Here is a 24,124-nt window from a genome sequence, read left to right on the forward strand (position 1 = left end):
TAGTTTTTTTGCCCATTCCAACGTTCAATCAAACAGTAACTGAATGCCTTGATGCCTGTCTGCCTGCTTTATTCTGCAAGCCACGGCCAAGTGACTCACTGTCTGTATGAGCGAACCATTTCTGTGAACAAAGTTGAGTACCTAATAGACTGGCAACTGAGTGTATATTTCCGTAAAAATATTTCACTGTGGGTGTCTGACAGCTCTGGCTCAGGGCACAGTGAAAGGCCAGTCCGGGGAGACAGTGGATTGTGCTGGTGAGTATATATGCAACCGGATACCCAGCACATCTGGCATGGTTGACCTGTGCTCAATCCCCCCCGATCTCAGGCAGGTCAAAGTACATTCAATACTCCCAATAACACAAGCACTGACGGAATAGCTGTAAACACCCCTCTGCATGGCACTTCCCTTTACACAGCACTGGAAACAAACAGAGCTCCAGACAATGGATTTTCATGTAAATGAATAACCTTGAATCAGCTATTATCATATTCTTTATGCATCAGCAGAGCCAGCAAAGACCTATCAATTCTCCCAAGGTTTGCATGTGACACAAAACATGCTGTGTTATGTTAAATGCTGTTTTGTGGAATTTGAAATGGTAGAAGTACCTGAGCTAAAATATGTCTGATAGTGGCCATTAAACAAACTGCATTCAGTAAGGTGTTAAATCTCTCCTCCAAATGTAACTTTTATTTCACCTAATTTGATCTCTTATCGGAGAGAAGAATGCGTCCAACCAAAAACGAGACTGGCGTGTCCAGTCTGCACTAGTGAGTCTTGTCCTTAGCGTTAATCATTTAAAACTTGCTAGGCAAACCTATTTGTTATGCTCTAATCCTGAGCAGGGGGAGTGTGAGTGAGTTTCTTTGGCACTCCCATTCGGCTTGTAGGAGAGAGGAGGTGGTGCTGGTGTGGTGAGCTGCTTGGTCATGTGGTCTGAAGCCTCTTTGTACCGGCAGCTGAGGGGGCTTCGCTGCGACTCCTAGACTTTACATTTGGTTTGGCCGGAGGGGTCACATGACAGCTGCAAACAAACACCCCGAAGGGGCTTTCTGCTTTCACTTGACACTGACAGGCTGTGAGAGAGTCCAACACTGCAGAAAGAAAATATTCCCTCTTTCCATGACATCACCCAGCCAGGGATGGGGGAGGGGGGACACAGCTGGTGGCAGCCGCAGTACCATCTGCCCCTGACTAATAGTTAATGCTGCTTTACTTATAGACTCCTACTTCTGCAGAGAAGGGATATTAATGTATGGCCACAGCCAGGGAGGCCTGCAAGTCCCACAAATGAATTCCCGATTGACATTTTCACTCCCAGTCTATTGTTTCACTTGTGCGGTCCCTTTTATCAACACAGAATCTCTCTGAAAATATTCCTCAGTCACTTTGGGCACTTTTTAAGGTCCCATACCAAGATTATTTGAGTGTGTAATGATGATATGCAATTGGTTTTAAAAGTGAAATGTGACCTTCATCTTAAAAAATGTATGTAAAAAATAGTCATGTATAATTACAAAGGAGGGTATCCTCGCCCTTCCTGCCATTTACCAACCCACATCCCTGACCCCATGTACTCACCGTACATCTTTCCCTCGTCAGATAGAATGATCTTCCTGCGCCCACAGGGGGGATAGATGGCCAGCGCCTCCTGAAAGCTCTGCTCGATGTCGGGGCTCCACACCCCCTCTGCGTCATTGTCCAGGGGCTTGTCTGCCGAGTCGCTCATCCTCTCCATGTCCTCGGCAGGGCTCTCACTGCCGCTCCAGCTGCTGGGGTCCATGGTGGTGCTTGGGATCTCCAAGCCGAAGCCTGGAGCACAGTAGGGAGAGATCTGGGATTCCCAAATAAACAAACACAAACTATCCGTCACTCTCCACAGCACAGGCATCTGCCTCCAAGACGACAACACACTGCTCATGGCCACTGGTCAATAGTGTGGTGAGCCAAACAGGAGAGGATTCTTGGCCTTGCTATCTACCTATGATGTTAGGATGACTGTGGTACAGTTTTACTAGTTGCCATGGAAGGGACTGAAACTTTGCTTTATGCTAGTTTTTGTACGACATGTGAAATGGTACTATTGAAAATACTTCATGTTAGCTCCCATTTGAAACAAATATATGTGATGGAGGTCACATGTAGCTACTTCATCACAGGATACATTTTTACCTTGTTGTAGTAGATTCACCTCCTTTACTTTCCAAAATAGATAAGCAGGCAAATAAAAATACAAGACTGCAGATATAAAATATATAATGAGAACATAACCCTAAAACACATCCAGCGCACCTGGTATTTCCTGCACAGGAACAGTTGAAGCCTTTTATACCAGCTGTCAGGACTGTCAAATAGACTCTTAAATCTGGATGAAATTCATGTAGGAGAACTGTAAAAAAAAAAAAGAAACAGAGAAGCCCACTCAAGAAAGGATGCAACCATATCTGTACCACTTTAAATTTCAAATGGAAGAAATATCCCCTGTCCTCTTTGTTCCAGGAAAGAGTCTGTTTTCCACATTGTGAATTCCCTTGACATAGAACATTCCATTGTGAGGTTCCTCAATTTTCATTGCATTTATGCTGTGTAAGCAACATGCTCTGAATTAGATCCCCATTAAAAACTCATTCAAACTGCTGGATTTTAAGCGCAGAAGGAGGAAATCACATTTAACATTTAACATTAAGTGCTTCTACACCTGCATTGCTTGCTGTTTGGGGTTTTAGGCTGGGTTTCTGTACAGCACTTTGTGACATCAGCTGATATAAGAAGGGCTTTATAAATACATCTGATTGAAATTTGATTGAATTAGAGGCAGAAATGTACCTAAACTGAAAGTGTCCATCTCTCCTTAATCAAAACTATTGTCCACAAAGTGACTCATAAAAGCAATGTAGGTTCTAATGTATTGCTGTAGACAATCAAGCTGAGTTGAATTTTAACGGTGAAAATCACAACTGGGGAGTTCATTCGGTGGATGTTTTTGTAGCCCTTCACTCTAGCACCCCCCACCCCCCATCCCACTACCCAGTCTCCCTTCCTATCCTCCCCTCTCGGTCCACCGTCTTTAGCCCTATCCTCCTCTCCCCTTCCAGGCGACCGCTCCCTCTCTATCTTCCCCTCTCCCTCCCTATCTTCCCCTCTCCCTCCCTATCCTCCTCTCCCCTTCCAGACGACCGCTCCCTCCCTATCTTCCCCTCTCCCTCCCTATCCTCCTCTCCCCTTCCAGACGACCGCTCCCTCTTTATCTTCCCCTCTCCCTCCCTATCTTCCCCTCTCCCTCCCTATCCTCCTCTCCCCTTCCAGATGACCGCTCCCTCTCTATCTTCCCCTCTCCCTCCCTATCCTCCTCTCCCCTTCCAGATGACCGCTCCCTCTCTATCTTTCCCTCTCCCTCCCTATCTTCCCCTCTCCCTCCCTATCTTCCCCTCTCCCTCCCTATCCTCCTCTCCCCTTCCAGACGACCGCTCCCTCTTTATCTTCCCCTCTCCCTCCCTATCTTCCCCTCTCCCTCCCTATCCTCCTCTCCCCTTCCAGATGACCGCTCCCTCTCTATCTTCCCCTCTCCCTCCCTATCCTCCTCTCCCCTTCCAGATGACCGCTCCCACTCTAGGCAAGATTCTATTCAAGCAGCACAAGCTGTTGTGAAGTGGGACTAGCAGCATATGTTTCTTCTAGAATGTCGGTTTGTGAGGGGGGAGAGGGGGGATGGGAGCAAGCTGTTTGGGAGAAAAAAAACTCCCAGAGAGTGGAGGGAGCGTTTACTGAATTCCGTTTTTGTGAGCTGACTGCTGACACTGCAGAACTTACTCACAGACTGATGAGGGAGGGGAAAAACCGCCCATTTCAACCACTAAATGGCTTGGGCTTTTTCTCCAGCCTTGCTCCCCCCACCCAGACTGAATAATAAACTACACCGGTAATCACTTCCAGCACGGTCATGATTTTAATACTTGATCTCAAGCAAGATTTCTTCTTTACTTCTTCAACAAGTTAAATGGCTGTGAATGCTCTTTCCATGGGTTCACCATTCAGAGCGAGAGAGAGAGAAAAAAGAGAGAGAAAAGAGAGAGACAGAGAAAAGAGAGAGAGCGAGAGAGAAAAGTGAGAGCGAGAGAAAGCGAGAGCTAAGGTGAGTGTCTGGACCATGTTCATCCCACAATGGGCTGATGTTTCCCCACTCTTCTACAGGTGGTTTCCCCTGACGTGCCACACCAGGAAATGAATACTGTTACACTGAAGCGTGCAATGAATTATTGAATCCACCACCCCACCCCCGTCCAACAACAAAACAAAAACTGAGCTCTCAACCACGACTAGCATTTACCACTAGGGAAGGGCAGCAGAAATCCTTGGCCTATAATATTGCTACATGAAAAGATTAGAGCAGAAAATATTTGGGGTATAAAGATGTAGGGGTGGAGGGGTATTATATAACATTGAAATGTTATAATAGAACCTAGTAGGCTAATTAATCCCTTTTAAGTGGTACTCTTAATTCATTTAGTTAATATAACCAATATAAATAAGTCTTTTCTCCATCCATTGCTGAGGATGGTGTGCAGCCGCAGCTGCTGCAGGATTACTCTGAGGGGGGAAACAGCGGTACACACTCCCTGCCATGTAATCACAAAGAGTTTAAAAGACTGAGGCGGCAAAGGGGCTGAAGAGTACCTCTCTTGGCCAGTAGAAGCACCCACATCGGGCAGCTGGCAGATCTACAGTAAGTCAATGCTATTTACGACCGCATTTACTTAGTGGCAGTTACAATGTGTTATAATCAATGTCCGCATAATTCTTTGGTGATAACTACACATTTCTCTTGTTACTGGTACGTTTATTGCCACCATTCGCCAAAGTAAATTCAATAGAATAGTACATTGTCAAGGGCGTTCTTTCCCACCAAGACACCACAGCCAGAAGCACTCTACAGTATGTCCCCCGAATGAATGACTTTACCCTAACACTGTCATTAGCACGCTGTTAGAGAACAGCAGATAAATCTATTGCGTTAAAACAGCTTAATCACGGGGCATGGCTGATGTCACTCTGCAGTCATTTGGCTCAGTGATATATCACCCTAAATAATTGACCTCTGTCACTATTTCATAAGGAGCATCTCTCAGGATACACCACAACAACCAGATGAATTCTGTGTCCAAGCCAGTGATCACCTCATTGAGCATTCTGAGGAAATATGAGGTCAATTAGCTTTGATGTATATTTCTTTATGTTTCAATTACTGATTACCCTGTGTTTCATTGATCTCTCGACATTGACAAGTGAGTCGTTCTTGCTGTTTTGAACAGAGTGAGGTCATCATTAGAGCAGTAGACATTGTTTGCTGAAAGTTTGCTATTAAACACAAGACAAATATCATAGAACACCTTGGCCATTCTTCTAATGAACGTCCTCTAAACTATGGTCACTCAGCTGTCTTAGTGGAGAAACAAACGCAGGGTTTGCAAACAGAAAATAAAACACTTCTCTTTCTTGATAGGAGAGAATAGAGGATTTGCTGACTCCCAAGACCTTGACTTTTCATCCCTAAAACACTTACATGACGAACATAAATCATTGCTGTCCCCTATAGACTTGAGTAATGAAAGGCAAGGGAAAGAAATTCACCAATACAACATGATGTAGATGAACTGAGCCAAATCCAAATGCAAACCATGCCAAGAGCATAGTAACCTAACAGACTTACTGTGTTGTTAAGAACTTCTTACAGCAATCAAACGAGTGTGTCTCTAATATTTAGTCTATGTTTCACAGCCTTCTGTATAAATACGCACAGAGGAGAATGTGCCTGGGTGCTTTAGCCATAACAGGTATGCTATGCTGAGCTGGCTGTGCGTTTGGACCGGGAGAGAGAGGAGTGTTGCGATTAGTGCAATATGTCTCCAGATGATGCTGAAGTGGTGATGTTTGTCCAGGCCCCAGTGGCAGATGGGAGACAGAGATTAGTCATGCAACAATATACTGTGGCTGGGCTGCTGTCGCTACACCTCGCTCTCAAAGCAGGAAAAGCATTTCAGACATACCCAGAACAAGGACACCATAGGCTACAGACAAATCCCATTCCCACCCAGGGAGAGGCGCTTTCTCTCGATCGTACATCATTCAAAACAAAATAGCCCACCAACAAACATGATCATTTCATCTGGTGTGCACTAATGATGGACTATAAGCAGGTGTTTGCTGCACACTTTTCAATACAATTATGGAGCTAGACTTGCAGAGCAACATTGCATTAGCTGCCCTACAGCATGCCAACAAAGCAGAAAGATGCTTAATTAAAATGCAATTGGCTGTAATAACGGAACTGTATGGTAGATGGGAGCTTCTCAATCTGGCTCCATTCATATATTTCTGCGTAATAGTACAAAAATGGTGAAACAATATGAACACCTGCAACCTTCAGCAGGTAAAGAGCATTGTGGCTTTTGTGAGTCATTACAGTTCATTGAATGTCTGGAAATGTTTCTGTAAAACTCTAATCAAATTCCCAACTCAACTAAACCCAACTGTTCCAGTCATCATAATGACAAGACTAATGGACAAGAACAAGACGTCAACAAAACCCCACATGAAAAGTATGTGATGACTATAATGCGACCACTTTAAATTAATTAGATAAATTGAATTTCCAAAAATCGAATCAATGATGAAACAACAGCGTGTACCCAAAGTGTGTACTTTTCTCCTCACACATATTCCTGTAACCCTCTTCACATACAATGGATGATTTCTTGCATCGTGTCTACTCTAACATAAAATTGGAAATGAGGATTTCCCTCCTCTAAGAGCCTAACACTGTGGATGGCAAATTCTATGCTGTTAAATCTCGGTGGCACGGTCATAAGCCAGGCCCATGTTTATATCATTTTTTATTAATGTGCTCATAATATCATAGTGGAGTTCAATAGCTTTCCTCACCAGAAGGTTGCGTTCGTTGTATCTGTGTGTGTGTTCACAGGTTCTCCTGAGGCTGTACCCCTCTCTGAAAAGTCTCCCCAATCAATTCAGCCAGGATGTGCCCCTACACGCCTCTTTCACAACTCACAGACATCTATACACACACACACACACACACACACACACACACACACACACACACACACACACACACACACAGACCAACAGTTCCAGGATTGGGGATTTAGAACTGTAAAAAAAACGATGGAAGCTTAACAGGATACACCACGTGGCTGTTGTTTGATGGCAGGATTTCTGGTATCTGTTCTGGTTGGATGATAAGGCACTGATGTGTCTCATCCATTATTACACAAGAGAGATAAAGAGGGAGAGAGAGAGAGACAGGGAGAAAGAGAGAGAGAGAGAGAGAGAGAGAGAGAGAGAGAGAGAGAGAGAGAGAGAGAGAGAGAGAGAGAAGAGAGAGAGAGAGAGAGAGAGAGAGAGAGAGAGAGAGAGAGAGAAAGAAAGGAGGGAGACAGAGAGGGAGAGAGAAAGAGAGCGCGAGAGAGAGAGAGAATGATAGAAAACTTAAAGTGAGAAAGCAAGAGAGTGATAGAGCGAATCAGGACAAAAATCTATTTATCAACATGCATAAACAAAGAAAATGACAACTTATACCTCAGAGTTCAGTGATATGGTTGAATGGTGGGAACCCGGTTACTGAGATTTACCGGGATTTACCGCCAAAACCACTCCCTTTTCCCGGGATAAATAACAAAGAGATAGCGGTAAATTATAATAAATTATTTATATGAACAGCATGGCGTGAAATGGAACTGTTAAATGATATGTGATGTCTAAATCTGTCTTCTCTACGGCCTCTGCCTGATGAATCAACGCTGAGGGTGGGGCCAGACAGCCCATCTCAATATGGAGCGCAGTTCAAAATGCAGGTAGACCTATCATCTCATCATGGTAAATCATCATGGTAACAGGTAGGCCTACATTTGCTGCAGCATAGTCTATGTTACAGTAATATAAAGACCAAATGTACGTCTAATTTACCCATCTCCATCTGGCTTTCGTGGGTCAGCTTGTTTTTTTCAATTGTAAAGATTATCATTTTTAAAATTGTAGCTGCAATTTAAGCGGAGTTTTAAAGCTGAGTTTTAAAAAAGCCTATCACTTGAATATCGTTGCTTAAATCAGTGCACACGCATTCTGTCTCTCTCCATCTATTCCATTCAAATTGCATCCAAAATATATAATTGTGTTCTAGATTGATATATAACCCTATACAGTGGGACAAAAAAGTATTTAGTCAGCCACCAATTGTGCAAGTTCTCCCACTTAAAAAGATGAGAGAGGCCTGTAATTTTCATCATAGGTGAGAAAAAAAGTGTGACTGTTTGAGGTTGTGGTCAGGTGTCTTTTATACTGATAACAAGTTCAAACAGGTGCCATTAATACAGGTAACGAGTGGAGGACAGAGGAGCCTCTTAAAGAAGGTCTGTGAGAGCCAGAAATCTTGCTTGTTTGTAGGTGACCAAATACATATAACAAAGTATTGAGATAAACTTTTGTTATTGACCAAATACTTATTTTACACCATAATTTGCAAATAAACACATAAAAAATCCTACAATGTGATTTTCTGGATTTTTTTTCTCATTTTGTCTGTCATTGTTGAAGTGTACCTATAATGAAAATCACAGGCCTCTCTCATCTTTTTAAGTGGGAGAACTTGCACAATTGGTGGCTGACTAAATACTTTTTTGCCCCACTGTATATATGCGTCAGCCTACTAATTTGAAAAATAGACCCTATTATATTTCAAAATTCAAATCAAATTCGCTAGCCTTGTAACTTTGTAGGCCGCATGTGCTGCACCAGAATCATATGTTCTCCCCTGCCTTATCATGGTTTGAACGATGTGCCTAATTCCAATCCATATAAAACAGTATAGAACAATACAGTACAGTAATACAGTTCACAATAAAAAATATTAGCCTACTGGAGCTAGTTTAATTTATTTACCCAAGAGAGCATATAGCTAGCTATATCTATAGGCTTTTATGATTTTCTGTCTTGAGTAATGTGCAGTAGCTTATGTCATATAAAGTGCCTTCGGAAAGTATTCAGATCACTTGACTTTTTCCACCATTTTGTTTGGTTACAGCCTTATTCTCAGAAATTGATAAAATCGTTTTTTCCCTCATCAATCTACACACAATACCTCATAATGACAAAGCAAAAACAGGTTTTTAGAAATGTTGCTGATTTGTAAAAAATAGAAAACTGAAATATACATTTACATAAGTTTTCAGACTCTTTAGTCAGTACTTTGTTGAAGCACCTTTGGCAGCGATTACTTCATCGAGTCTTCTTGGGTATGGCACTAAAGCTTGGCACACCAATATTTGGGGAGTTTCTCCCATTCTTCTCTGCAGATCCTCTCAAGCTCTGTCAGGTTGGATGGGGAGCGTTGCTGCACAGCTATTTTCAGGTCTCTCCAGTGATCGGTCAGGTTCGATCAAGTTTAATTCCGGCTCTGGTTGTGACACTCAAGGACATTCAGAGACATTCAACTCCTGTGTTGCCTTGGCTGTGTGCTTAGGGTCGTTGTCCTGTTGGAAGGTGAACCTTCGCCTCAGTCTGAGGTCCTGAGAGCTCTGGAGCTGGTTTTCATCAAAGAGCTCTCTGTACTTAGCTCCGTTCATCTTTGCCTCGATCCTAACTAGTCTCCCAGTCCCTACCGCTGAAAAACATCCCCACAGCATGATTCTGCCACCAGCATGCTTCACCGTAGGGACCGTGCCAGGTTTCCACCAGACGTGATGTTTGGCATTCAGACCAAAGGAGTTCAATCTGGGTTTCATCAAACCAGAGAATCTTGTTTCTCATGGTATGAAAGTCTTTAAGTGCCTTTTGGCAAACTCCAAGCGGGCTGTCATGTGCCTTTTACTGAGGAGTGGCTTCCGTCTGGCCACTCTACCATAAAGGCCTGATTGGTGCACTGCTGCAGAGATTCTGGAAGGTTCTCCCATCTCCACAGAGGTACTCTAGAGCTCTGTCAGAGTGACCATCGGGTTCTTGGTCACCTCCCTGAACAAGACCCTTCTCTCCCGATTGCTCAGTTTGGGCGAGCGGCCAGCTCTAGGAAGAGTCTTGGTGGTTCCAAATGTTTTCCATTTAAGAATGATGGAGGCCACTGTGTTCTTCGGGACCTTCAATGCTGCATAAATGTTTTGGTACCCTTCCCCAGACCTGTGCCTCTATACAATCCTGTCCTGGCGCTCTGCGGACAATTCCTTCGACCTCATGGCTTGGTTTTTGCTCTGACATCCACTGTCAAATGTGGGACCTTATATAGACAGGTGTGTGCCTTTCCAAATCATGTCCAATCAATTGAATTTACCACAGGTGGACTATAATCAAGTTGTAGAAACATCTCAAGAGTGATCCATTGAAACAGGATGCACCAAAGCTCGATTTCGAGTCTCATAGCCAAGAGTCTGAATACTTAAGTAAATAAGGCATTTCTGTTTTTTATTTGTAATAGATGTGCAAACATTTCTAAAAACCTGTTTTTGCTTTGTCATTATTGGGTATTGTGTGAAGATTGATGAGGATTTAAAAAAAAAACAATTTTAGAATAAGGCTGTAAGGTAACAAAATGTGGTAAAAGTCAAGGAGTCTGAATACTTTCCGAAGGCATTGTGTGCTTAGATAACGGCATTTGTTTTTTGGGGGGCTTGGGCTCATTAAATGTGGTTAATATATGTCTCATCAGGCTCAGGTAGTCTCAGGTTTGAATTTTCATGCTGACCAAAGCTCCAATCAAATCCAGACATGCTTTATAATGCTTTTGAATGACACTTCCGGTTTTGATGGGAAATACCGGGTTTTGTAAACCCTATTCTGTCATAAAACATGACACAAACTATATCATGATTGATATGTTTAGTCCCTAGAGAAGTGAACTGTCTAATCTGAGTGCTTACCAAAAACTCACTTACTGGAACTCCAGAGGCGATAGTGCTATCCAAAGATACAAAGACTCGGCTCACTGCACTATTAATATAGGATGGACAATTCAAAAAATGTTGACAATCATTGAATTTCACTTTTTACGTGTCACGCTCTCTCAAGGTCATTGGAGAAGATGGAGGAAAGAGATTTCCCTAAACAAAGGAAACCACTACAGAACAAAGTTTGAGATTGTCAAATGTACAATATTCAGAAGAGGGAGACATTCTTCACATAATTCAAACATTTCATGTGTCCTGCTTTCCCTTAGGAATGACAATACAACTACAACAATATTAGTTTTGGACAGATAATAAACATCTACACTGAGTATACAAAACATTAGGAACACCTTCCTAATATTCATTTGTCAGGGCATGTTGACTCCAATGCTTCCCACAGTTGTGTATAGTTGATTGGATATCCTTTGGGTGGTGGACCATTCTTGATACACACGGGAAACTGTTGAGCGTGAAAAACCCAGCAGCGTTGCAGTTCTTGACACAAACCGATGCGCCAGGCACCTACTACCATACCACGTACAAAGGAACTTAAATATTTTGTCTGCCCATTCACCCTCTGATTGGCACACATACACAATCCATGTCTCAATTGTCTCAAGACTTTAAAATAATGTTTTAACCTGTCTCCTCCCCTTCATCTACACTGGTTGAAGTGGATTTAACAAGTGACATCAATAAGGGATCATAGCTTTCACCTGGATTCACCTGGTCAGTTTATGTCATGGAAAAAGGTGTTCCTAATATTTTATACACTCTGATTCCAATGTCTTTGTAACCCTTGTAAACTCCCAAGCCAAACCCTATATGGCTTGGTTTGACATTTCCTTTACGGTACAACTATGTTGAGTACATTCCAACCCATATGTTTTAAAACAAGCTTCTTGTGAATAAGGTTATTGCCAAGGAATATGATTAAGGTTCTTGCATCAATTCAAAAGGATTTCTACAAACTACAATCATAAAATGTCTATTCAGTTAAGACAACCTAAAAAAGAACCCCATGTCAACCTTCACCGACCCTTCACATTTATATGGCACACATCTGTGTGAGAGTGTGCATATTTTGTTGCGTCTGCTCACTCTCTGCTGAGTGGGTCCGGGATCTTTTATTCCTGCAGAAGACTCTGTGGTAGTGGGAATCGTTATCACCTCATCACACAGGCTGTCATGGAACAGACCCATCTCCTTGTGTATTCCTGTTACTGGTGTTCATAGACTCCACATATCCCCAGGACACCATGTTACACCTTGTTTATCACAAAAACTTCAGTAGCCACCAGGCCCACAAGTTAGAACAGCCATTACTGATGCTGTTAGAAGGTTATTTTACTTTTTAACTCTACGTTGTTGGGAATGGGCTCGTAAGTAAGCTTTTCACTGTAAAGTCTACTACACCTGTTGTATTTGGCACATGTGACCATTCAAATTTGATTTGAAGGTAATAATGTGATAAATAGAGAACTAAAAGATGTTAGGAATTAGTAAATACATTATTTTCGTGTTAAATACTTCTGAAACATGGACCGAGTGACTACACCACAGAATTCATACATATGCCCAGATTCCATCTCTCCATCTCTGTCCCCAGATGCCTGGTCTTCATCACCATGTGGCATCAATCAGATGGTTGAAGGTTCTCCCATCTCCACAGAGGTACTCTAGAGCAACTGTCCTGAGATGTGAGAGGTCCATGAGGACTGTGAGGTTTCCTATTGAGCTGGTCTCCTAGTGTCTGAGAATCTGAACACTAATTATCCCGGCCAAAGAGAGAGGTAGGAATGTCACCTGTAGAAACACTTGGGGCCTTAACAGATAATTGCATACTATCATCCTATCACACCAAGGTCGGAACCATGGAAATGGTCTTCTTATTAGAGAGATAAGGACAAAAGTGGGCAACAAGTGAATGCATTGGCAAGGGTTGGGCCATAGTTGTGACATGGCATTATGGGAGATGACACTTATCGGCAGATTACATAAACCACTCTCGTTCACGCTAAATTGGAATCCAGCTCCTTAAATTAAAAGAACCCATTTCACCGATCATACAGACCTGGGTAATGAAATAGCAGATGAGAGGTCTCAAATGTAATTTTCCATGTGGAGTCATTTTGTGCTGTTATCTCAGAGGGTGCAATAATGATCCTGTGAATGGCTTTTGCGCACCCCATAATGACCCCTAGTAGTTAAGCCTGCACTGTGGAGTGTAACTATAATTACCATGTGATTACAAAACTCAATGGTCGCTGTGAGTTTTAAAGGCGTACCATGGGCTTTGGATAATTATTTCAGTAATGTTGAATGTATGCCAAAGCCCTCATGTTTGGAACAAAACATATCCAATTATGCATATTACCATGATGGGACATTACTGAGATTCCATTTACAGTTTGCTTCATCAAAACATGTTCATTGTAACTGGAATGGCATGTATCAAGAATGACGAGCAGAAACCCTTTCTGTAGTACGGTATGGACCTTGAGATATAAAGTAATAGAACATTCATGAAATGATTCAAACATTCAGAAAGCTTGTCTTTACATTTCTTAGATGAACACACCCAGCAACATAGAAATAAGAGGCTTCTTCTGTTAGACATCTATTCTTTCTGAAACAGACACGATATTTGTTCTGCTGTAGCCTCTTTAAGGAGAGGAAAATGACAAGGTGGGCAGGGGAACACAAGAATGTCTTGCCGTACACAGGGACAAACCGATTGATCTACGTAGTATTGGATTTTTCTCCAGGTTTCATGAATAAATCTGCTGGGTATGGAGTGCTGATAAATGAATGAACAAGGTTTTCAATACCAATCTCCCAATGCAGAGAGCAAAAGGTTCAGTAGAGTAGCTCGGTAATGCTCCCTCTGTTATTGGCAACGGCCAAGCGTTTATTTCATGCCTCTTTAAACCAGCAGGCTTGGGTGCAGTGAATCTGTCTGATAATATCCCACTCAAATGTGAGGTCTGGAGCCCGCCGCCCAGCGCCCGACCAACGGGCCAGCCACTCGGGGATCAATCTCTACTCGGTAGAGAATGGGATTGATTTACAGGCGCTGTCAAAGAAGCTCTCCCAGTCCCCACCTGCCTCACGACGTATCAGAATCAAGTAGCACCTTCTAGACCTGGGCATCACATCAGATACAGTGGGAGTGCAGGGGACCAGTCTTTTACTGTTGATGTCTATTCAGAAAATTAGCAAAGGATCTGCTAAAAAATGTGCCCATCATACATTCTTCATGTCAGAAATGATGAACTACAAATCCATGACATAAAAACATGCCATCCAACCGCAACAATGATGTTGGAAATCAATGCATTCGACGCAATAAACTTCTGTTTGTCAAAAATATGCAGGGCATTCCAACGTCTGCTCATGGTCGCGTCACACTAGTGAGGAGAGAAGGGGGAGCACATAAAGCGCAGGAAATGAAAGCTGTAAATAAACGTCCGGCAGATAAAGGATCCCCTGACAGTTATGAGAGCAGAGCAGTCTGGGGGCTTCAGGCTGGGCGCGGGCTCAGTCTGGACACTGTGGATTGGCATGAAAAAAACTAATCAGTGATGAGCATGAAGACCACCATCTGCATCCAGCTCAGCCACACCACACTCACCATCACAGATGCCTCCATCTCAGAAAGGATATCTGTTTGGGCCTCCATGTGCCATAAACCAGCCCCTACTACCAAGGTGCTACCGGCAGAAAGGTAAAATGGAATTTTCTAGAAACTATTTTGTTCATTGTGTGGCGGACGCTGTCCAGTTTATTGGTACTTAAAGGAAGGCTTGGCCAGATGTGACACATCGTCCCCATGAAGCTCCAAGGTAATTTGATGGAGAACATTTCTTGTTGACCCGACTTAGTTAAGTACATGTTGAGTCACTGTACAAAACAAATACCATATAAATCTGCCAGTGTCAAACAAAAGCTCAAACCTCACTCAAGGTTTTCTCAAACTCTGATTTACTCAACTGATTTTTTCATCCAACTTCAGCACAAAGCTTTAATTCATTTCATGAGCTTTTCCAATTAAGCAAGCAGTGTACACAAACAAAAAACCATTGAACTATTGAAAGAAAACTAAGTTTCACATTGACAATGATCATTTCCGTATTTGAAGCCCAAAATGTAAGGAGGGGAACTCTATTGAAGTGCTTACCTTGTAAAATTATTTATTTGTCAGGGCAAAACAACACCAAAATACAACTTTGTCAGAACATTTTGAGACAACATCTTCAATAAATGCAAGGAATGTCTCAACATGCTGCTGTCCATAGCCACATCCAGCATCAACGCAAAAATGGACCAAAGCAAAATGTACTGTATGGTCCTCAGACGGAGCAATTAAACTGTTTACGAGGTGCAATCATATTAGGCCCAGCTTTCCCAGCCAAACATGCTTACAGAAGTATTTACATACACATAGATCTAAGCCGTAAAGAAACCTACGAAAGCTGTGCTTCGGGCTAGAGTTCAAACTCATTCACTGGGCACAGAGTGCATACTAATGCTGGGAGCTCACCCAAAGTCTATCTGTGCCTCGGCTGAATCCAGGGCAGCTTCAGGGCAGAGCGAGCCTGCCTGATCTCTGTCGGCCATGATAACAATACAGCAGCAATTAATGAAAGGCCTTGTAGGGATTTATTACAAGAGAGGACTGGGGAATACGGTGCCAGAGAGCCTGGACAGCCCACATTTGAATACAGACCACAAATTATAAACAGTTTCAGTAAATGAAGTGACTGAGGGCCTTTGTTCCACAGGCGTACATCTTCCTATTGCTAGTGGGCACTAAACCACTAGCATAGCCTGCACTGGGAAAGGAAGTTATTGAAGCCTGGATTTCCTGATTTCGGCTGTGGCCAACAGCTTGAAGGTTTATAGTGGTTTCAGGAACTGACTCATCTAATGATTCATGGATTAGATATTGCTTCTCATGTGTGTCTGGTCATGTGGTAGCTCGTTTAAATGACTTTTTCCCCCATGCAAAAAAGAAGAGTTAGGAGAATGTGAAAGCAGGGAAGGTACTTATAACAATTTCCCAATCCCAACTTCCAAATCATTACAGTTTAATAAGACGTGATTAAGACAGAATTTGTATCAACATTATTTGCTTTCCTGACTGAGGCTGACATATGGTACGAATTATGAGACTATAATTGTACAGTGCTGAAACAGTGGTTTCTTTACTGTATGACTTCTAAAGATGAGGAAAGCTCTTACATTTTATGTTTCTCTTTCCTTCTTATTTCCCCCAGATTTCCTGCAACAGTATGGCAGTATAATGCTCTACAACTTTGTATTTTCAAGGTTTCATTGACTCTTTGACTTATCTAGGGAGAAAGTGCTTTGGACCTTTTGAAAATTAATATATGATGAGGTAAAGGTCAATATACCAACAGACAAAGTGGGACAAACAAATTAATACAAAAGCTGTTTGCCATAATTATACATATGGAGAAAAAGTGAATTACACTTTCAAAGGTGGTTGACAAGGCCAAAGTGCACTCTAGCCTGCAGTCATTTTATGACTGCAGTCCTGAAGCAGATTTACTTAGATGACGTCAGTGGCTTTGAGCCAGCTTTTCCTTTTTGGTGGCACTCTACATCGGCCTCACTGAGGCCTTACTGAAACTGTTGAGCAGCAGGCCATACTGCAAAATTCTCTTTCTACAACAGAGTTTACCTCAGGGTACAGAGTGACTGGAACCCAGCAGTACGGTAGTGTGTTTTAGTGAAGCATGCTATCCGATCACAGACACAATGATGTGGCGATGAGTCCCTCCCCTGCTAAATGTCTGGATGTAATTACACAATTAACGACCCTGTGTCCAGATTAAATTACAGATCACATCTCTTTTACTCGCCCTACTCCTCCTGTTTTGTGAAGCTATAACAAAAGCAGCATCCTTTCATTTCATCAATTCTTCCCTTGATTAGATAAAGGAATGCTTTGTGCCATTCAGATTCCCTCAAGGCATTTCTCAGACTGTTATCATACAGGAATATAAAATATTTGTTGAGTATTCCTAATTGTGCTTTTGATATGTTTAGGCATTTATTCCTAACAGCTGTTTCCATTTCTTAAAGAATGCCGCAAATGTAAGAGGATCGAACAAGAATAGATTTTCTGAAGAAAATAACATTTCTTCCATGCCAACCTTTACTAATAAATAAATACATAAAATGGCGTTGTGAAGGAAAACTTGACATGTGGCACCAGCCCAAGTACAATCCCCCTGCACAAAACCAACACACTCAAAGATCCAACGGTTTCCATGGCATTCTTTTGCCTGTGATAACTCTGAATTAGTTTTGACCGCAGATGGATTTTATTAGGAAATTATGACTTAGTGGAACATTAAAACGACAGGACGTGCCTGTTTGCTTTGGGCTGTAATCCCACTACAGTTTACATCTTCACAATGACCCATGACCACAGAGGGAAACACAAGCTTGCTAATTGTAAATGATGTGGTAATGCCCATGTGTGGTTCAGTCATACCTACTGATGCCTTGACTAGGTGAACTTGTTTACAATAACTATGAATGTATTTGTGGTTCGCTTCAAAATTTATGCTTAGTAAACATTGAAGTACAATTCTAGGCCAGGAATTTCATGGTAAGACGAAATCACGTATGTGCACATCACCTACAATAACTCACACACACACTGTCCTACAACAGCTGGTGAATAAAATATGAAGCATATTAAATGATATAGCAAGGGAACAGATAGCTTATCGGAAGCATACAAGAGCCATATGGTGCCAAAGCCAGTACAGCCTGTTTTTGACATAACAATGGCCTGGCCAGGACGTAGAACCACAAGTTGACTAATGGTCGTTGGCATGAAATCTCAGAGCAGTACAAGCTAGAGCAAATGTTGATATTTGCATTTTTTTCATACAGGTGCAGAAAATGACCCAAGCAGATGTCAATGAGAACGGGCTTGTTTGCACTCAGCAGCTCAACAGCCTCACACACATTCAGTCTTGACAACAGGAAAGACAATGGGTCTCTCTCTGCTCCCAGAAGAAATCCAATCCACTCAATGCCTCAGCAATGCACATATTCTCCCCACATTTCACAAGTGAAAGACTATATTCTTCTTTTCCCGGCCCTGAGACTTCCACATTCTTAGCCAAAACAGTACAGTGGTGGGATCTATAAAAAGGCATGTGTATTCAGAGAGAGGTGGTCTGCGTACAACTACTGAATGTTGAGGTTCAAAAACTCACATTTTGGAGCATGTTTTAAAGCTAGAATCCTTGGTTGCTACATCCATTTTTTAATTGATGAATTAATGATATACCGTGCATTCGGATAGTATTCAGATCTCTTGACTATTTCCACATTTTGTTACATTACAGCCTTATTCTAAAATGTATTAAATTGTTTTCCCCCTCATCAATCTACACACAATACCTCATAATGACAAAGCAAAAACAGGTTTTATTATTTTTTGCAAATTTATTGAAACAAAAAACTGAAATATCAAATTTACATAAGTATTCAGACCATTTACTCTGTACTTTGTTGAAGCACCTTTGGCAGCGATTACAGCCTCGAGTCTTCTTGCGTATGACACTACAAGCTTGGCATACCTGTATTTGGGGAGTTTCTCCCATTCTCTGCAGATCCTCTCAAGCTCTGTCAGGTTGGACAGGGAGCATTGCTGTACAGCTATTTTCAGATCTCTCCAGAGATGTTCGATCAGGTTCATGTCCGAGTTCTGTCTGGGCCACTCAAGGACATTCAGAGAATAAAAAAAATAAAAAAATGTGTTTCACCTTTATTTAACCAGGTAGGCCAACTGAGAACAAGTTCTCATTTACAACTGCGACCTGGTCAGGATAAAGCAAAGCAGCGCGACAAACAAACGACAACACAGAGTTACACATGGGATAAACAAACGTAAAGTCAATAACACAATAGAAAATCTGTATACGGTGTGTGCAAATGAAGCCACTCCTGCATTGTCTTGGCTGTGTGCTTAGGGTCATTGTCCTGTTTGAAGGTGAACCTTCGACCCGGTCTGAGGTCCTGAGCGCTCATTTGGCATTCAGGCCAAAGAGTTCCATTTTGGATTCATCAGACTAAAAAATCTTGTTTCTCATGGTCTGAGAGTCTTTCGGTGTCTTTCGGCAAACTCCAAGAAGGCTGTCACGTGCCTTTTACTGAGGAGTGGCTTCCGCCTGGTCACACTACCATAAAGGCCTGATCGGTGGAGTGCTACAGAGATGGTTGTTCTTCTGGAAGGTTCTCCCATCTCCACTGAGGAACTCTAGAGCTCTGTCAGAGTGACCAACAGTTGCTTGGTTACCTCCCTGACCAAGGCCCTTCTCCCCCAATTGCTCAGTTCGGCCGGGCGGCCAGCTAGAGCTGGCCGCCCGGCCGAACTGAGCAATTGGGGGAGAAGGAGAGATGAACGTACTTTGGTGCGAAAAGTGAAAATCAATCCCAGAACAACAGCAAAGGACCTCGTGAAGATACTGGAGGAAACAGGCACAAAAGTATCTATATCCATAGTAAAACGAGTCCTATATCAACATATCCTGAAAGGCCGCTCAACAAGGAAGAAGCCACTGCTCCAAAACCGCCATAAAAAAAAGCCAGACTCCGGTTTGCAACTGCACATGGGGACAAAGATCGTACTTTTTGGAGAAATGTCCTCTGGTCTGATGAAACAAAAATGGAACTGTTTGGCCATAATGACCATCGTTGTGTTTGGAGGAAAAAGGGGAAGGCTTGCAAGCCGAAGAACACCATCCCAACCGTGAAGCACGGGGCTGGCAGCATCATGTTGTGGGGATGCTTAGCTGCAGGAGGGACTGGTGCGCTTCACAAAAATAGATGGCATCATGAGGCGGGAAAATGATGTGGATATATTGAAGCAACATGTCAAGTGGACAATGACCCCAAAGTTGTGGCAAAATGGCTCAAGGACAACAAAGTCAAGGTATTGGAATGGCCATCACAAAGCCCTGACATCAATCCTATAGAAAATGTATGGGCAGAACTGAAAAAGCGTGTGCGAGCAAGGAGGCCAACAAACCTGACTCAGTTACACCAACTCTGTCAGGAGGAATGGGCCAAAATTCACCCAACTTATTGTGGGAAGCTTTTGGAAGGCTACCCAAAACGTTTGACCCAAGTTAAACAATTTAGAGGCAATGATACCAAATACTAATTGAGTGTATGTAAACTTCTGACCCACTGGGAATGTGATGAACTAAATAAAAGCTGAAATAAATCATTCTCTCTACTATCTGTCATTTCACATTCTTAAAATGATGTGGTGATCCTAAGTGACCAAAAAACTATGCGACGCTTATGTTCAGAAATGGGGAGGACGGGCTTAGTAGGCTACAGTCTATCTGTGTTAAATGCCAAGTTCAAAATACCTGCAATACATCTGATATACATTATTGAATGCCTCTGTAGCATATTCCCATAATGTACATTGACTTGTTATTATTTATTAATCTTATATGTTTATGTGATTGGGTTTCAACATACATATGGTATTACTTTTGAAAAAGAGAAATTCCAGATAATTATAATAATTCTTAACTTCACACACACTTGGGGTTCAACTGATATCATCTGGTAAAATGGGAATTCATCAGCCCAATTTCAAAAGCAAAAACACATGGAGTCAAGCAAAGACAATGTACAATTCTTGCACTTGAAATTGCCATGCAGGCTAATGTCCAACAGGTCCACTTGTTGCATAAGCAGAAAACAAAGCATCTATTGCTGGTCCCGATTTCCCCCCTACAGCAAGCAGCTTTACTTCTCAACGTCATGACATATCAGGGGTTAAGTCTGATAGAAGTCAACCTATTTAATGTAGTAAATTATAATAGCATAGTTAGAGGAATCAACCAATAACACATTGTATCTTGCTGGCCCCTATTTTCAAGGGAGACAAACTGAAATATAAGATGGTAATTAACTGCAAGAAAGAGGTTTTTCCCCAATCACACAATAGGGTTAGTGTTAACCCTAACTTGTATTAAGAGCTGAATTCCACTCCATAGCAGAGAACTTGCACAGCCAAAGAATACCCTCATGCAGTTAGGTTTGTTTAGTCACAAATGAAGTGTATATCACCATGCATAGAAATAACCAAGACATTTCACCTTCTATATTCACCAACAAGCATATACAGTTATAATTGAAAGGTTTATATTCTTTGAGATACTATAAACAGCACTATAAGTTAATTACACAATAATTACATAGGCCTACTCTATAAAATATATTTGCTTATATCAGACAAACTATATTGGAATTGTATCTGATGTGGTGACCTTGATGACGTTTAGAATTTGGTTCAAGCGAGGGCAGTCAGGCTACATAACCTATTAATATGCATATGTTTCATAGCTCTGCAATAGCATCAGCGCAAACCACTACATCCACACAGCCTACAATAAAAGGCAGTGCAAAGTTTCCCGCAAGAAATTCATCCTTATAATAGCAACAGCTGCGCATCTGTGTAACATATAGGTCATTCATGTATATTACGAAATTCTAAAGGAATAGAAAGCTCCATAATCCCCCTTAACCTTGATCAAGACTTTCCTGAGATTAACGGACTAACGTTATAGGCCTATATTTAATAGGCATCGGATCACACGGTTTCTTCAGATGCGATGAAACTTTGTAACACATAGAAGTGGCCTTGGCTACATAATGCAACCCCAGTCCCTGTGACTTATTCAGATTTTAACTGAGCAGGAAACAATGTATGCCGAAAAAAGGCGGATATGGAAAACAAGGATCGAACAGAGCAATGAAGCAGACATAAACATAGCTCAAAGCCCACAATAACCTACTTGTAAGAATTTATTTTTGAAATAGTTCAATTCTATATTGAATTACCAATTGTTTAAAAACTAAACAGACAAAGGGAGTTGCAAATAAGAACTTGGGTAGCAATGGTCTTTTGCTTTTGCTTTTTTGCAACGTTTCAACAGTGCTCGAAAGCCAAGTAAAACCTAGCTTTGAATCCAAACAGATATCAAATGTTTTCATCCACTATCTCTAGAACACCACAATTCTGTAATAATATTTTCAGATTATTTTGTAAATGTAACAGATTGTGCTTTATCAATTATATTCTCTAAAAGTATGTTGCCCGGCCCACTATCCTACACTGTGAGGGCACATGGGCAATATGTGTTTAAATGTAGGCTAATATGTGTTTAAATGTAGGCCACAATATTCTACTGTCAAAGATGATCAAAAATTATCTTAAAAGACACATCTAATCAATTCGGCAACATTGATGGATCTTGCCTATGATCGGTTGAATCAATCCCGCATATGGAAAATGGAATGCGAAGAATTTGATTGAATTTTTGTAGCCTAAACTTGATAAAATAACAAAAGATATACTTACAGTGACTTCAAGGGACGATGGATAAAATACACGACCAAAGGTGTTGGAGCAACAAGTCTTTCAGCAGAATGTTTTTGCACTGCTCCGAAAATGTTCCACTGAAATCTCCAACTCCCGGCTGAGCCAACTAAGGAGAAGAAAACAGCAACATTTTGATCCGTCATCTTGTCCAAAATTGTCATTCATAAAATAATGTACGTCCAATCGTATCCGGAATCCTGTTAGGAGTTTGAGGTTCATGCACTGGACTTACTGCGATATAATAGGGCGTATGGTCGGGCTTCTTTACAAAAATGTGAAAAATGTCAAAGATTTTCGTGTCAGTCGAATACAACACTGAGTGGACAAAGTGAAAGCACCCTGTTGCAACAGCGACAAGAAACGGCAACCTAAAATCTCACCGACACACTTTTATTGTAATATAAAAATATGCCCACTCATTCTAATACCATACATTACTTCTTATTTCTAATGAAAGGCGCAACTTCATCATAACAGTGTTAGTCTGCAACCATTTTGCATATCATTAACTACATTGAAACTTACCTCAAACACCTCCGTTATTGTTATTTGTAATACAATTCGTCCCCCTTTGTTTGTCTAATGTGGGATATTACATTTTTTTGTAAACTGTGTAAAGTTATTGTTGTGTTTCTGGGCCAGCCGGATATGTGTACGTGAATCGACAGCGCACGGACAGAGATGCGAAGAATGCTCGGAATGAGAACAGGAATGAAATGAACGCGAAGAGCGAGTTTGCTTTGGGGCGGAGCAAAGGTGGCGTCATCCCGATCCTAACAGCCCTAGATAGGAGGGACAAGGCGGAAAAAAACAAGCAGAATGATCTCACAGGACACGTCGAATTCAAATTGGTGGGAGAAAGAAGAGGGAATTTCTTTGTGGAGTAAGTTCATTATATTGTAATCATTTACCTCAACAAAGCTGAATAAAAGTACATGTATGATACCTTCATCACAACCATATCAGTCATTTGAAATGTTGTTGCTTGATAAATATCAGATGTGAATACAACACTGGCATTTTTATTTGACACTTCCACAGCTGGGACATGAAATAGAGCAGATTTAGAAACATTTATCAGGTTGAACATCTGTCACCAGCCTCTCAGACTTCGGTAGCTGCATGTGTTGTAAATGTTACATCAGTAGGCCTTATATCTTCAGAACTATATATTCAATACAGTATTATCTGAGACACAAGCAGGATAGAACTGTTGGCTAGACCTTGTGAGCCACAATCAGTGGTACTTGTGAAGTACAACCTGGTAATATGGGAGAGCAGACAATCATAAGACACGTCAAACACCATAGAGCAGGTTTGGGCTTATATGTCTGATCGTGTCTGTGCAAGCCATCCATTAGGAGGCAATGTTTTGACACCAATTCTTATAAAGAGGGATCTATGAAGATGAACGGCTGGCTTTTTGAAGACATCCATCAACATTTGTAACACATGTCTGTGCATGTTTAGAAAAGAGAGACAGAGGAAGCGAGCGAGAGGAGGGGGTGGGGTTGAAGATAGAGAGAAGTGGGGTTTTGTTCTTGAACTATAGATAGTATCACACACACATGGATTGCCAGTCAACAACATCCTCTGTTGCAGTTTCATTTAAATTGTGGTTCACTTCCATATTCCTTATATCAGGCAGTCTCAATTGCATCATCTTGGCAGAGCTCTACTTTAAGCTGTGATTCTTAACCACCGGCTGCATGCC

General features: G+C 41.7%; 1 protein-coding gene across 12 annotated transcripts in view; it reads right to left on the reverse strand.

Annotated features, from left to right (window-relative positions):
- Nucleotides 1-23,119, reverse strand: part of tead1b (TEA domain family member 1b) — a 60,838-nt gene extending 37,719 nt beyond the window's left edge. For 4 of the 12 annotated variants that reach the window (XM_024440175.2, XM_024440174.2, XM_024440173.2 and 1 more), the window contains exons 1-4: nucleotides 22,936-23,118; nucleotides 22,390-22,516; nucleotides 2,299-2,395; nucleotides 1,588-1,840 (exon numbers count right to left, since the gene is read on the reverse strand). In XM_024440175.2, the coding sequence (XP_024295943.1) occupies nucleotides 1,588-1,789 (202 nt within the window). In that variant the 5' untranslated portion in view covers nucleotides 1,790-1,840; nucleotides 2,299-2,395; nucleotides 22,390-22,516; nucleotides 22,936-23,118. Of the gene's footprint in view, nucleotides 1-1,587; nucleotides 1,841-2,298; nucleotides 2,396-22,389; nucleotides 22,517-22,642; nucleotides 22,758-22,935 lie in introns of those variants that run through there. The other 8 variants (XM_024440171.2, XM_024440166.2, XM_042330929.1 and 5 more) reach the window with 6 other exon arrangements.
- Between the last annotated feature and the right edge of the window lie 1,005 nt (nucleotides 23,120-24,124).

This window comes from Oncorhynchus tshawytscha, linkage group LG12 (assembly GCF_018296145.1).
Source record: "Oncorhynchus tshawytscha isolate Ot180627B linkage group LG12, Otsh_v2.0, whole genome shotgun sequence".
Lineage (NCBI taxonomy): Eukaryota > Metazoa > Chordata > Actinopteri > Salmoniformes > Salmonidae > Oncorhynchus > Oncorhynchus tshawytscha.